Source organism: Desmodus rotundus, chromosome 3, assembly GCF_022682495.2.
Source record: "Desmodus rotundus isolate HL8 chromosome 3, HLdesRot8A.1, whole genome shotgun sequence".
In the NCBI taxonomy this organism is placed as follows: Eukaryota; Metazoa; Chordata; class Mammalia; order Chiroptera; family Phyllostomidae; genus Desmodus; species Desmodus rotundus.
In genome coordinates, this window is record NC_071389.1 from 115,187,595 (window position 1) to 115,203,230 (window position 15,636).

The window sequence follows — 15,636 nt, forward strand, 5'->3', positions numbered from 1 at the left end:
AGTGAAAGCCTCCAGGTGCCTTACCTGTCAGACTAGAAACTGGAAGTCTCTGTGGGAAGTTTCTCAATTATAAATTCGATCTCTTTCCTTGCTGTAGAGCTATTCAGATTCTGTTTTTTCTAGGGTCTGTTGTGGTAAAGTTTTGTACTTCTAGAAATCTCTGTTTCATTGAAGTTATCTAATTTGTTGACACACAGTTATTCATAGTATTGCCTTATAATCCTTTTGATTTCTGTAAGGTTGATAGTAATATCCCATCGTTCATCCCTAATTTTAGTAATTTGAATCTTGTCACATTTTTCTTCTGAAGATTTTTAAAAATAAATTAAACAATTAAAAGTGGAATAACTAAAGAAATAAACTGGATTAAATAAGAAAAAACTCCCCAGGTGATTCCGATGGGCAGCAAAGGCTGAGAACATGAACTAGAACTCTCAGCTCCGCTGTGAATGGGGCAGAGCAGTGCTGCTGTTCTAGGGGAAGAAGCCTCCTGATTTCCACCACTGCAGTTCCGCAGCCTGTGGTCTGTCCACAGACAGGGGACGTGCTGTGGGCCCTACTTATCAAGTCTCAAAGAGATGGCGCTCAAGGAATAGAGGGAATATAGTTTAAATCACAGCAGAATAAAACTGGGTTAGATCAACCAAAGTGGGCCATAGCCCCAAGATCGGCTCCCAGGGAATATCCGGAGACAGACTAGGAACCTCTGCTGTGACAGGAGCCTGTGAAACCACAGGTGGATTATTGAGGGTTTGTGGGGTTCTGGGGGTAGCAAATGGCCTTCCCAGAAAACAGAACACACAGAATTTGGAAGGCCAGCTGTGATTGTCCAGAATGACTAGGAGCCAGCATAACTACTCATTGACCTGAGACCCTAGCAGTCCCTCCTCCTGCCTGAGCCATAGTCTCCTCATCTGTGACAGGAGGGAGCTTGGCCCCAGAGTGTCCCAGCCATTGCTCAGGCTACAGAAATCTTGCCACTGACAGAAGAGGAGGGAGGGAGGTGGGGCAGGGGTGGAGATGGACCTCATGAATGAAAACTGCTCTGGGGAGGGAGCAGGAGAGAGGGGGGAGGAAGCGAAAGAGAGAGGGATGGGCACAGAGGAAGGAAAGTGCAGTCTCATCTGCTTGTTTGTGTTTAAGATGCTGACTTCTAGCATATTTTTAAATTCATCAGACATGAAAGGCTGATTTAAATAGACCCACAGTGTGAAGCTGGCAATTTCACTTGCCACAATGGAGGAGCTGGCAGGGTGCTGGTGAGAGAGTTCAGCCCTTCTCCACGTGCCAGAGAAACTGTCGAAGCCCATATCTCTCTGGTAGACTTTTAGGCCAGGTACTTTTCCAATCCCTGACATGGGAGCATAGGCTGGGGCTGGGGGCTGGGTTCTGGGGACTGGGGGCTGCAGAATATGGTGGAAAGAGAGTTAGAAAGATAAAGTAAAGGAAGAGAGGAAAGGAAAGTGGGGGAAGAGGTAGAGCTGGAGAGAAAATGGAGGATTAATAGGAAACTAACTAGAGAAATAATCTAGCCCAACATTATTCTGGTCCAGGGAGGCTTCCTGGCTTAGCCCACCCTGACTCCCTGTCACGCATTATACTACATCTTTTCATGTCCATCTCAGTTCAAACTAGACTCTTGGGGTTGGTGGGGTAGAGGTAGAGCCCTTGTAATTCACTGTATCTAGTTTCTTGCTGGCATTCCTAAAAGCAGAGTGTTCAACACTTCCAGTGTCAGAGAGCTCCCTACACAATGAGGCAGCTGTGCTAACTGGGAGTGCTCACTGGGACAGACAACCTATTACGTTGCTGGACCGTGCTCACTGGGATAAACTTCAGTCCCCTGGCTCTGCATTTCTGGCCCTGTTGAGTCACTCAGAACAAGTGAAACACTAAAGTCAGCCCTCCTTGAACACAACATGCTAGTCCCTCTCCCACTCCAATCCTTCTATGCTGGTTCCCAGTCTCCTTACCATAAATTATTACAGTGTAAATCTTGAAAACCAAAATATTTCTGTGTGCTAATAAAGTATTTCCTGCAGTAGTCAATACAACAAAATTCCAGGAATTGCAAAAGACATTTGTCATTCATTTTTTGTTGTTGTTTGACACACTCCTACAGAGCCCTATCTAGGGCTGGGCCAGGTGCTCCTGTTGGCATATAGGATATGAAGGTCCTGTCCCAGGAGCTTATCTACAGGGGGAGCAAAACTCCTAAAGAGATGTGTGTGCTGGGCAGGGGCAGGGAAGCCAGGAGCACTGACAGTCCCTCCCTGGTTGAGTGCGGGTGAGTTGGGGTTGGCTTGAGGCCCTTTGGGGAAGGGGAACCTGGGGATTGTTATCATAACATTTTTGTGGCATGTTAATGTATACTGTAGGTTTCTAGGTGTTTCTTCAAGTACTCTGAAGATCCAAGGGCCATAGGTAAGCTCATATTCCTTTCCTGCTCCCTCATCTCTGGATATAACCCAAGACAAACATTGAGCATCTTAGAACCCAGTTATTGGGCATTGAAGAGAATCCATCCCTCATTCATTCATGGAATATAAATGTTTATAAAGGTTTTTTAATGTATTGCAGTAAAACACACATAAAAGTTACAATTTTAACCATTTTTAAATGTACAACCCAGTGGCATTAAGTATATTCATAATATTGTGTGGAACCATCAGTACCCTCCAACTCCAGAACTTTCTCATCATCCCAAAGTGAGTGCTTTATAAACTGTATGTAAGGGTAGCTCAATTAGGAATGTGCTACATAAAGTCCCAATGGGGCAGCAAATCCACCCATCCACCTCCTCGTGTCTATTACATACCAGGCCCCAGTTAGTACAAAAATAATTGAGACCAGAGCCCTTCCAGTGAGAACCTTGTAGTCTGCCATGCTGGCCCTGCTCAATGCCAAAGCAAAGTGGGGACAGACAAAACATTCTTAGACAAAAATCTCTACTTGAAGGAATGCAAGTTTTCCTTATTTTATTGGCCCAGGGAAGTGGGAGATGCTGTTACCTGAGACCCCAGTTTCTCCCAGTTATCAAGAAGTGTGGGATTTTCTTTTTCTTATTTTGTGTTATTTTGGTCTCTTGTACAAGTCTAATAATTAACATTTTTCTACAGACTGTCAGTTAACTAAGCCCTTTCCTCAGAGTTCTCATTTGACATTCATACTACTCTGTGAGGGCAATAGGGCAGAGAGCACTATTATTGTACAGACTTGGAACCTAGAGTATCATGTAGTTCCAGGTTCTGCCCAAGGCCACACAACTTGTGGGGAGTACAGCCTGGGCAAAGAGGGCTGGTTCCATACCACGAAGAAGGAGAACTGGGCCAACAAGTATTTTTTTATGTGCGGAAGCATGGAACCCAAGTCAAACTAAGTTGTTGAGCCGCCTGCAGGTAATGGATTGCTACTAGTGATAATATGGAGGCTGCAGGATGATGAGATGGAATGCTCTGATGGGTATCACACTGTCTGAAAGGCAATTAAATTGTACAAGCTGGAATGCTCCCCAGCACTTTGTCTTAAAAGCCAGAGGCAGCACCTCATTTGAACTAGTGATGCAAACCCCATGGGTCTACCAGGACACAGGGGCCCAGTTGTCCAGCCTTTGGGACTTGGGGCTCCAGGGGAGTGAATGAACCAAGTGACAGGCCTTATTCTTGAGAAGTGATGCTCTGTTCTCAAGTGCTCCTTTAGGCAAACATTGTTTACCAGACACTGATAAACATGAGGTGGCAGAGATAAATGCTCCTGCCTCAGGAGCTCAGTTCAGTGCATTTTGCGCACTAGAGCCATGGGAGCCGTGTGTATAAATAATCACCATACACTATCATTACAGAATGGCCTGGGGAGCCCAGGGACCAGATACTGGATTGCTCCTGACACTCTTCCCTTGACCTAGTGCTACACATGCTCAATGAATCCCAGTTCTATTATCACATCACTCAAACATCCTAAGCCCATTGAACTTCATGTTTCAATTTCTGTTTCCAAGTTGTAAAAAAATTCCATTCTCTCTGTCCATGTTCTTTGGGCATTTTTTGCTTAGTAGTGTAGTGTTTTTATGTGTATCATTTATTTTTATAGGTCGAATGGATCAAGCCATAAGTCATTATGACAACACAGGTCCCCCTGGTCCTATGAAGTCCTTGTTTGTTGGGAGAGGAATCTCCTGGTGCTATGACAAGAGCCTGTGAGTATCACTTCTAACTCAGATCCAAATCCCTGAGAGAGGGTCAGTTCTTGGACCTGACTCAGTTCTGCTCCGGCATGACAAATGACATATCTCACCAATGTTCCTCAGTTTCCACATTGATTTCAGGTTCTCTGGCAAGTGCCACAGGGTTTCCCAGGTCCCATGTTTTCTAGCAAGGATTTTTTCCTAAGTAGGATACTTCAATTTACTTGGATCCACTGAACTATGTGAAAGGTAAAGTTATGTATGATGTTCTTTGTTATTTCTACTGCTGATAGTTAACATGTCTATTAATAGAAACATTAATAGATTTAGGAAGTGGGAGAGGCTTAGAAAGCTCCTATATTCTGTCAACCGTCAACCTCCTTCACCCCAATATACATAAGAATGGAGGGAATAACCAATAATGTAAAATCCTATGAATTTTGACCAAAATTTATTAGAATTTTTATAGGCAGTTTCTATTCCTCAGATGACAGGAGGAGAGATGGCAGTACTCCTAGGGCCAATCAGCAACAGGGCACTTAAGTCTTGGTTTTTGTATGTTTGTGCACTATGACTTGATTCTTTTGAAGTCATTAAACTCCTTTTTTAAAAAAGTTTCTGATTTTCAGTCTTCCTCCACCTATGCTTTTTGAGTGAAGCTTTTGGAATGCCTAGATTCTTGGCAGGAAGGGAAATTGCCTGAGGATTTCTGGCCTTCTTCACTTCTGAGGAACTGGACACCTTCTTGGGCTGCTGATCTCCAGCAGAGAATATAGAAACTCAAAATGTAGAGGAGGGTTGTCAGATCAGAAGGACTTCTGAGTTTCATGTCCTTCCTCCAATCCAGAAGAGAAGAAATACTTTGAGGAGGAGGTTAGTTGTAGGGCTACAGAATGAGCCCAGAGTCCTGGTTATGTGGTGTGGAGTATGAGGAAAAAAGCAGGGATGGCAAGCAGAGCTTGATTCATGCATCAGGTCTTTAAAACTTTAAATCAGCTATTTAAAATATGTTCAAAGACCTGAAGGAAACAATGTCTAAAGAATTACAGAAAAGTATGAGAACAATGTCTCTCTAAATAGAAAATATCAACAAAGAGATAGAAATTATAAAAATGAACCAAACAGAAATTCTGGAGTTGAAAAGCATAATAATGAAAATGAAAAATTCATTAGGGGATCCCAATAGCATATTTGACCAGGCAGAAGAAAGAATCACTGAACTTGAAGATAGAGCAATTGAGATAATCCTGTCTGAGAAAGACAAAGAGAAAATAATGAAGAAAAATGGACAGAGCCTCAGAAACCTGTGACACACCATCAAGTAGGCCAAAATATACATAATAGGAGTCCTAGAAGGAAAAGAAGGAGAAAGGAGCAGAAAGAATGCTTAACAAAATAAAGACTAAACACTCCCCAAATTTGATGAAATCCGTTAATCTACATATCCAAGAAGCTCAACCAACTCCAAGTATGATAAAGTCAAAGAGATACATAACTAGACACATCAAGCAGCAAGAAGCAATTCATCATACACAAAGGAGCCTCGGTAAGATTAACAGGTGATTTCTCATCAGAAACCATGGAGGCCAAAAACAGTGGGATGGCATATTCAAAGTACTGACTGTAAATAAACCGAAAGTTCTATATCTGGCAGTTATCCTTCAGTCATTTCAAGATATGCAAATATGAAAAAGTTTGTCCCAGCAAAACTGCCCTACAAGAAATAATACTGAAATAAAAGAACACTAGATAGTAACATGACTGACTCAACATGAAGAATTAAGTAAGGGGCACTGGTAAAAGCAATTACATAATTAAATATAGAAAATGGTATAAATGTATCTTTCATTTTAACTCATTTTTTTCTGTCTGATTTAGAAGACAACTGCATGAAATAATAACTATAAATCTATGTTGATGAGGACAAAATGTATAAATATGTAATTTGTGATAATCACAATGTAAGAGGGGAATGAAATTACACAAAAGCAGTTTTGTGCACCATTGAAATTAAGTTGGTATAAATCTGAACTAGGTTGTTCTAAATGAGATTTTAATAGTAACCACCAAGAAAGTAAGTTTAAAAAATATAGTAAGTAAAATAAAAATGGATTAAAATACCACACTAGAAAATAAATATTTAACACAAATAAGGCAATAATGGAGGAATAGAGTAAATAATGGAGGAATGGAGGAACAAAAAAGACATTGAAATACAGAAAAGAAATAGAAAAGTGGCAAGCATAAATCTCCCCCCCCCAATTTTATTGTTATTCAAGTACAGTTCTCTGCCTTTTCCCCCCACCCCAACCTAATCCCCAGCCCTCCCCACCTCCCTCCTGTTTCCTCCCCCCGCCCCCCGCCATTATTGTCCATGTGTCCTTTATAATTGTTCCTACAAACCCTTCACCTTTTCCCCCTGAAATTCCCTCCTCTCTCCCCTCTGGTCACTGTCGGCCTTTTCTCAATTTCAGTGTCTTTGGTTATATTTTACAAGCATACATCTTAATTGACTAATTACATTAAATGTAAATAGATTAAACTTTCCAATTAAAAGGCAGAGATTGGAAGAATAGATTTAAAAACATGAATCAACTATATGCTGTCTTTAAGAGAATTGCTTTATTTTTTTATTTTAAAGATTTTATTTATTTATTTTTAGAGATAGGGGGAGGGAGAGAAACATTGATGACACAGGAGAGAAACATCTATGCATTGCCTCTTGAATACCCCCAACTGCAGACGTGGCCCACAACCCAGGCATGTGCCCTGACTGGGAATTGAACCAGCAATGTTTCAGTTTGCAAGCCAGTACCCAATCCACTGAGCCACACCCACTAGGGTAAAAATCATTTTAGATTCAAAGGCACAAATAGGTTGAAAGTAAAAAGGTGGAAAAATTATACCATGCAAATAGCAACTGACAGAGAGCTGCTGTGACTATACTAATACTAGACAAAATAGACTTTAGACAAAAATTGCTACTAGAGACAAAGAAGGACACTTTATAAAGATAAAGGTTTAATTCATCAATTATAAACAATTATAACACATGTGAACCTAGAAACAGAGCCCCAAAATACATGAAGAAAACTGAGGTCTTTAAGAGCGGTATAGGAGGAGAAGGCAGCTCTGTCCTAAATACTTGACCCCTGTGACCCATTATGGTGCTTAATAGACTAGGAATTCATTCCTTTGGTTTAAAGTTTTGACTTCCTTAGGATTCTTTGTTAAAATATAAATATAGCCCTGAAGCCACCTATTTGCATTAACATCTAGCTGAAATTGATTTAAGATCCTTTGGAACAGTGACTTCTAGTGACAGAAACAAAGGGCTGAACTGTTTTTGAAAGAACACACAGACATGGCCTGGAGAGGGCCAGGGGGAGAGTAGGAAGGAGGGAGTCCAAGACTGGGTGGAGGTACTGAGAATGGAGAAAAAGTACAGGATGGAGAGAGTTGGAAGAAAGTTAAGATATCACAGAGAAACAGAAAAGACCCCTATGAAACTGTAAAGGAAAGGGAATGCTAACAAGAAGCAAAGCAACTGGGGTGTTGGTTTGGTGGTGGAGCTCATGGTTTGGCAACTCAGGGCTGAGGGTGGAAGAAGACACCAGAAAGAAGCACAAGGAATCAGAATAGGGGAGCCAGGGAGGAGCCAGGAATAGTGATGAGCACATGTCATTCCCAGGTAAATGCCCAGGAGCTGGCACCAGATTTGAACTGCCATTTGAGTCCTGGAGAACTATAGGCAGGGACGTTGAATGGACTGTGGGCCAAAAGCTATGGGCACTGACTGGAAAACCAAAGGGAGAGCAGGGCCATGAGGCAAAACCAGATACAAGCTCATCAGCTAGGCAAATGGGCCAGGCAATTGGACACTCAAAAGAGGTAGTGTTCGTGGGATTGCCCAGTTTTCAGGTAGATGCTTGGTGTTAGTTGGTTCTAATCTGAAAATGATGCAAGGCAAAGGGTCTGAGCAATAACTCAGCAATGACAACAATAATAGCCCCCACTTGTTAGCACCATTTATGTCCTGGGCACTGTGCTAAGTACTTTACCTATGTTGCTTTATTTATTACTTAAAATATCCCCGTGAGGTTGGCATTGAAACCTCCAATCTACAGATGAACATGAAACCTGGTGAAGTGACTTGTTCAAGATCATAACAGCAATGTAAATGGGATGGAGACAGAAGATGTTTTCTAATATCACTGCCGGCTTGGGGCTAGGCTGGCAGTCCCTGGGGTGACTTTGATCACCACAGTGGCTTAAAAGCAATGACAGAGAAGAGGGGAGGGCTGCTGAGACCTGGGAACACAGAACGTCTCAGAGTTTCTCTTAAGTCCCCATGCTCCATATTTTTTCAAGTGTGGTTGGAAAACGGAGCAGCAGAAGCCTGCAACCCTTCCCACCCCTCTCTTGGGAACTGTGAGGATTCAGGGGGATTTACAGCATACACTGGAAGGCCAGGCACTAGGGGCATCCCACCCTACTCTAAATCCTGAATTCACTTTTCCTCAAAGAAAAATGCAGCCCTGGGCCAGGGATTAGGTGCTGGGGACAAATGCATCTATGGGCTTAGGGAGCCGCAGGGATGGCTTGCTTGCCCCACAAATCCCAACTGCCATCCCTGTTTTCCATCAGAAGTGGGACAGCTGCTGTCCTTTCTCCTTGGCTGTCCCTACCTTCTACCCACACTCCACACACACACACACACACATATACACACACGTAACAACCAGTATTCACACAGCAACACAGATATGAGAGGGCCACTTCTAGGTGACCCATCCCCCACCCATCCCAGTAATGAGACCTTCACCAGTGTCCTGTCTTAGGGAAATGAGTGTTCTGTGAGTTCCCCCTGCAATTTGACTGGGGGCCAGGGTAGCCTAAGTTGGAAAATAATCATGTCATCGTAAGTGTTCTGAGAGGACAGAGCCTGAAGCATCAAATAGGTCACTCTTCACTTTATTGATGAGATGGGCACCCAGGGAGGGAGCTGGCTTGTCCAAGATCATGGAGCATCTCCTGGTGCTCATTGCTGGTTTTCATTCTCACCCTTCATGGGCACCCTAGTGGCTACAAAGAAGGGCTGGATGACAGAGAGGGAGGAGCCTGTAAGAAGGAGGTGAGTACTCACTTGGTGACCCATGGGGCTCTGACCCTTTGTTGGGGGGAGGCTGCAGAGAACAGCCTTGGGAACTCTGGACTCTCCCCAGCCTGGATGACTATGTGTACTTCATCACCTACTCTCCTTTGGGGGGCTGGGGGCATAGCCTGAGAATGGTGATTGGCAGGGATCTTTATGGTCTTTATGGTACTTTGAATGCCCTCCACCCATGGCATGAGAGCCCTCCTGAGCCCCGCTGACAGCCAGCCAGTGATTGGCGCCCTACCCTGGGCTGGGAACCCACCAGCACCAGCTGCAGGAACCACCACAGGCCCAGGTCGGTCCCTTAATCTGAGGGCCCCATGCTGCTGCAGTCACAGGGGTACCAAGGCCAGAAGTGACACTCTGTTCACAAACACCAGCAAAATGTCACCATCAGAGCCATACTTTATTTTTTTAAATACAGTCTTCTGAAAAAAATAAAATAAAATGAAGTCAGTAACTATGGACCTGATGTTGGGGCTCACCGCTGGCATGTCAATCTACCTCATTAATCATCACATATGATTTTTTCAAAGAGCTATTTTGAGAAACATTGAGAAAATGGCTTTACATAGCTACAGTTTATTTATACCCTCCAGAAATGGTCTCTGTTGAGCAGCAGATGGGCTTTCCCCCTAGCTTTCTTTTCATCTCTGGAGGTTAGGCAGGAAGTGAGCCCACTCCTTAACCCCAGGCACACATTTATCACCCCAGTCCTGGCTGTGGGTGGGTGGTGAGGAGAAAAGGCTGTGGGTTCCTTGTAAGGCACTGTTCCAGTGAACCTGCTGGGGCAAATGCCACAGCCCTGTGGATGCTCAGAAAGGCTGGGATCTGAAGCCTGGGAAAGAACAGGACCCCTGGGGGGTGGGGGTTAGGGGTGGGGAATAAGACATGGGTACTCTGGTTTGCTCCCCTCAACACCATGTGGGCATCTCAAGGTCCATGAAGCATATGCCAAGAGTGTCCCATTGGCATCCAGAGAACAGGAGCCAAAGGCAGACCAACCACCCTGGCATTCATTGCCCGAGTGCTGTATCTGTGGCCTACAGGAAGCAGCAAGTCAAGTCTGCCCTGCACAGTTACCATGGCAACTGCAGTGCTGAGGCTCCTAAAGGCAAGGGGTGGGGGGAGAAGGGAGGTGGAGAAGGCACATGGTGGCTTTTCTGGAAAAACCCATCTGTTTCTTTTTCCCAGGAAGTCAATCTGGAAGGGTGGGGAAAAGAAGGGAAAAAGAATGGGCATCTTGGGTCTAGAGAAAGTAGGGTGAGAAAAGACTCCAAGATGCTCCAAGAGCAGCTTTCCTGACTGGAGGTGCTCCCCTTCTTTATGGGGGAGGCAAGTAAAAAGACAAAAGTCTGGGCTGGCCTTGGTAGGGGCATCTGTGCAGGAGACATGTGCTGGATTCATTGTAGGTCCTGTGACCCCAGGCCTGGGTGGAGCAGTCCTAGGAGGTGCCTATCAGCCACAGCAGGATTTCTTCTTGGCAGGGCGATCGACCTGAATGATGTCCTCCCTCACTGTGTCTTCTTGCTCCTTGAGGATCCTGGTAGAGGGGAAAGTATACTGTCAGGGTCATATTGACAGACCCCAACCTCACCAGAGCATCAGAGAGAGTATTCCAAGTCTCCCTCTGGGGAGTACAAGTACATAACTATAATTTGTAAAGACAGAGTTAGTCAATATGGATCCTTCACACCTCCTCCAGGAAGCCTCCCCAACCCTGCAGGTGTTGTAAGTGCTCTGATAGCACTTTGACCCTTCCGTTATAACCCCATTGGTCCCTTATAACTGAAGGTGCTGCTGAGAGCAGAGACTGCATCTTTTATCCCTGCATCTCTGCAGCCCATCACAGTGCTCAGAACACAGTATAGGCTCAGAACATATATTTCTTACTTAGTAACTGTGGAAGGGCTGTCCCATGTGGCCACAGCTCCAGATTAAATGTAGGAGGTGAAGGATTAAAAATAGTGTTCAGTATCTCATCCCTGCTTTATACTGTCAAAGTGCTTTCACCTTCAGCATCTGTTTTGATTCTCACAACAACCTGTGAGTGGGCAGGGAGGGTACGACTAATGTTCTCACATTAGCAGCAAAACTCAAAAAGGTAGGGTCACTTGCCCCAAAAATCGGTGTCAGAGAAAAGCCTAGAACTTTCCCCATGGTCTTCCATAACCCCACAACCTTACCAATGAATAGAAGAAGTTGTTCTGGGTTCTTAATTACTCAAATAAAAATATTTTTAGATGCTCCAGAATGAATGCTGAGCACAAATGAGTACTATTAAGTATAGTACTTATGGGAGCTGGGTGGATGGATGGAATGAAACAAATGCCTAGATAGATAAATGAGTGAATGTTCAAGTATGGAAAAGAGGGCCCTGTGTATGGTGTTGTTCTCTTAATTGTGGTGTATGCAGAGGCTTATGGAACCTGTCTTTGCATGAGACCAGCCCTTGAGTGCCATCCCCTTGGGTGGCTCTGGTCTCCCATCGTAGATAGCCCTTTCTCTCCTTGCCTCCCCCTCCCCCACCCCAGGAGCCCTAACCCATCCTTGTTCCCAACTGGCTGTCAACTAATTCCTGCTAAGATACTAGCCAGTGTTGGAGGACCTATGACATGACCTTTCCCAAGAGCATGTGCATTGAAAAAGAGAATTCCTGGGGGAAACGCAGCCTTTAAGATGCAGTGACAGGGAAGGAGACTTTCTTTTGGGCCTTATTGTGTCTCATAAGGCTGTCTCTGACCCCTGGAATGCCACACAGAGGCCCAAGCCACCAATCCCTTTACCCAGAGGCTCAGGCAGACCGAAGACAGATCCAGAGGTCGGGGGTAGGGGTGTGGGGGTTGGTGGTGAAGGCAGTGGTCCCCATCAGACCAGCACAGCCTAGTCACATCACCCACTGATCTGTGTTTCTACCTGGCCAGATGGAGCAGGGACTCTTTGGTGTTGTGACCGGAATAGGCACTGCATTCATAGAAGATCAAATTGTTCTCCTAGAATCATAAAACAGAGGGAATAAATGGAGGGGGGTGTGCAGGGAATTGTGGGGTGGGGAGAGAACACCCTGTCTGCATCTACCCATACCCCTGCTTCCTTCCAGAGTTCCCTTAAATTCCTCCACCCCCTCACCACTCTCTAAGAGGTTTATTTCTATCTCCTCAGGCAACCCTGCTAATGCAAGTTCTGTAACTATGTCCCAGGTGAGCTATAATAATTGTAAAACAACAAAACCATAAGCTATTTGACACTTTCTCAAATTGTTCTCAGGTAGGGTACGTATGTGCGTATTTCCTTTTCCAACAGCGTGGATCTGTAGGCAAAGACACAGAGGCCAGAGGGATGACATTCTTCCACTATGCAGGCAGGAAAACTGAGGCTAGAGAGGATGTAAGTGGCTGGTCTATTCCAGTCACATATTTAGCTAATGGCAGGGCACACAGCAGCACGCTTTTCCCAGGATGCTGATGTGCCATAGGCCTTGGGGGCAGATGTCACTCCAATAGGAATTCTCTTTCACACCAGTTAGTGCCCCAGCTGCCCAGGCTGTCAGCACTGGTGCCATAGGACAACTGTCCATCACTTCACTGGGCAGAGTCTGTCCCACCCGCACAGCAGGGCCCTTGGTCAAGGCTCATCGTAGTCCATTTATCACTCCCATTAATAGCTGTCCTGCTTCCTTATGACAATGTTAATAGCATTGAGGTCTGGAGGCTGATGCCCTGTGGGGACACAGGCAGTTGAGCAAGGATACTTGTTTTTGTGGCTGCAGATCAGAAGACTCTGCAAATGCTGGCTCCCAATTCAGCTTTTCTGTTCCACACCCCACAGACCCAGCTCTGTCCTCTATCCTCTTCACCCCCCAGCCCTTCAGTCTGACCCTGACTCCTGGTCAGTCTGTGAAGAACAAAGGCTCCATGGTTGGGGGAAGGGGAGTACATAGGCCCTGGAATTGAACGACAAGACTTGTCTTCCAGCTTCAAGTCCAGACTCTGCCCCTGAGGAGCTGTGTGACAATTGGAATAAATCACTTAATTTCTCCGAGGCTCGGTTTTTGTTTCATTGACCAAAAAAAGAAAAAAGAAAAGAAAACGAGATGATAAAAACACAGGTCCTGCAGTTCCTTAGTCAAAGTCCTAGGATCCAGATGTATTTTGGAATCCAGAAATTTTGAGTTTCAGAAAGCTAATTCATGTATGCACTACATTACATAATACCCTCAGTGGGTCTGGGACAGCATCCTATAACCAAACATACTCATTAATATTTTGTCAGTGAAACATTTGAATATTTATTCAGAGTGCAGCACACAATGATCGTCAATAACTACATGTCAGTTCTGGTCAGATTTTTCTTCCAGATGAAATGCAAATCCCTTTTTGTTTTCAGAGCTTTTTGGATGTTGGAATTGAGGATGAGGGAGTGTGGACATGTAGCTACTTGGTAACCCTGCACAGAAACACCTACCAGGCCCTTCTTCCTCCCTTTTCCTTGAATCTTACCATTTGTCCTCTTTTCCCAGCCCCTCAGGCCATGAGCCTATGTTTAGATTGAGCACACTAAGAATTATGAATCCTGGGGGCTTGACAGCACCCTCATCTTCCTGGATACACGGTTCCCTGAGACCATGCTGAGGAATGGGAGCAGCCCAGGAGTGAGCATTGCACGTTTTGCCGCCTGATTTCTATCAAGCCTTGTTGCATCTGGGCTTGGGCAAGAGGGCTTCTGTTTATTTTATTGGTAGGCTATCCAGCGTGTGCCGTGCATTTATCTTGAGTTCACAGCTTTGAGGCTCAGTCTTGGTAGAAAGGATGAACTCTCCAACAGAGGTGTCCAAAGAAGAGAGCCTTGCAGTTAGTTAGTGTTTTATCCCTGAAGGCGATCAAGTGGAAACACACATGATGGGGTTCTAGCATCAGATAGGAACTAAAATAAGTAACTTCTCACTATCTAAGAATTTATAATTCTGAGCTCCGAGGGAAAGAATTTGGGAAACTTCTCCACACCTTAGTCATCCCTAGCCAATTCCAACTTATCATCTGTGGCTTTCTACGGAAAGTCCACATGCACAGGAGCTGGACTGTTCCCATGATGCCAGGACACCCATCTTGCTCACTTGCTTCCTTCCCTGGGGTATTCCAGAGAAGGTTCCCACCAAGGCTCTGGAGCGATGCCCAACTGTCCTCAGGTCCCATCCTGTCCACAGAGACGGAAATTCTTGCTCTTTACCTTGGCAAGCTGTTCTCCAAGGCCCCGGGGAACTTCCCGCTCTTTCTCGTTGTCAATTTTATTGCCCAGGAGAAGCACAGGAATGCGGTCTCCCACAGCTTCCTGCAGAACAGACAATCCCCCAAGTAAGAGGAGCATCCATACAGAGAACCCAGATGGGCAGGCTTGAAATGCTGGATGGAAAGGTATATCTGACTTGAGAATCCCCTGTTGCCACAATAGGCTAGGTGGTAACAGCCATCCTGAAAGCTGAGTGACAGGGCCACCTTCTCTGGGAGCCTCAGAGTACAAGGCTTCGGCAGGGTGCCTGAGGCCTGTCTCTGGGTGCCTCTGGGTGCCTGTGGGTAACTCCAGGCCCTGTCACTACAGTGACCCCTCCCTCCCTCACCACTCTCCTTGGATGCTGGACAGAACGTACAGGCCCCCTAGGTGAGCTGAGAGTGGGTGTCAGGATGGGGGCACAGTGGGACTATGTGTCCTTTCCCAGGGCTTACAGCACCCCTGAGGGCATTCCTCCATAGCCGGCCTTAGTCTGAATGAACCTGAATGAACCAAAATGAACCAAAGGAATGAATGCCATGTGGTTTGGGGCTGTTCTAGGGGCTGCTGTGATTAGAAGTGGCATTTCCAGGGGCCTCATACTGGGCACATAAATTCCCTAAGGGTTGGGTCCAAATCTGATTTATGGTATTGGGTCCACAGTGCCTGAAAAACAACAGTGTGCACCTCATTGGAGGTCACCACATGGGCCCTGCCACTGGGTGCTCTGGATCTGAAGGAAGCTCTGCCGGGGGAAGAACTATGTGGCCATAGCAACTGCACTTCTTGGGACAGAAGTAACAGGTTTTTTCAAGGAGTCAACCCCATTCACTCTCCCTGCAGCTATGGCAGATCAGCAGGGCCTGTGCATCCCAGGGTCCCTGCACCACGAAGTCCTCCCTTGTGAAATAGGGGCACTGTTTGTCTCTCTCCTGAGGGCAAAGGGCCCAGGCCTCACAGCTACTAAGTGAGTGAATAGGGTAACATTCACATTTAAGCAGGTTGCTAGTTTTTACTTTGTGAGATATTT

The 15,636-nt window shown here is 45.4% G+C and overlaps 1 protein-coding gene across 5 annotated transcripts in view; it reads right to left on the reverse strand.

Annotated features, from left to right (window-relative positions):
- Positions 1-9,728: 9,728 nt before the first annotated feature.
- Positions 9,729-15,636, reverse strand: part of CRACR2A (calcium release activated channel regulator 2A) — a 137,254-nt gene continuing 131,346 nt past the window's right edge. For all 5 annotated transcript variants that reach the window (XM_024568830.4, XM_045200214.3, XM_024568747.4 and 2 more), the window contains 3 exons: positions 14,568-14,669; positions 12,258-12,334; positions 9,729-10,884 (listed from right to left, as the gene is read on the reverse strand). In XM_024568830.4, the coding sequence (XP_024424598.2) occupies positions 10,800-10,884; positions 12,258-12,334; positions 14,568-14,669 (264 nt within the window). In that variant the 3' untranslated portion in view covers positions 9,729-10,799. The remainder of the gene's footprint in view (positions 10,885-12,257; positions 12,335-14,567; positions 14,670-15,636) is intronic.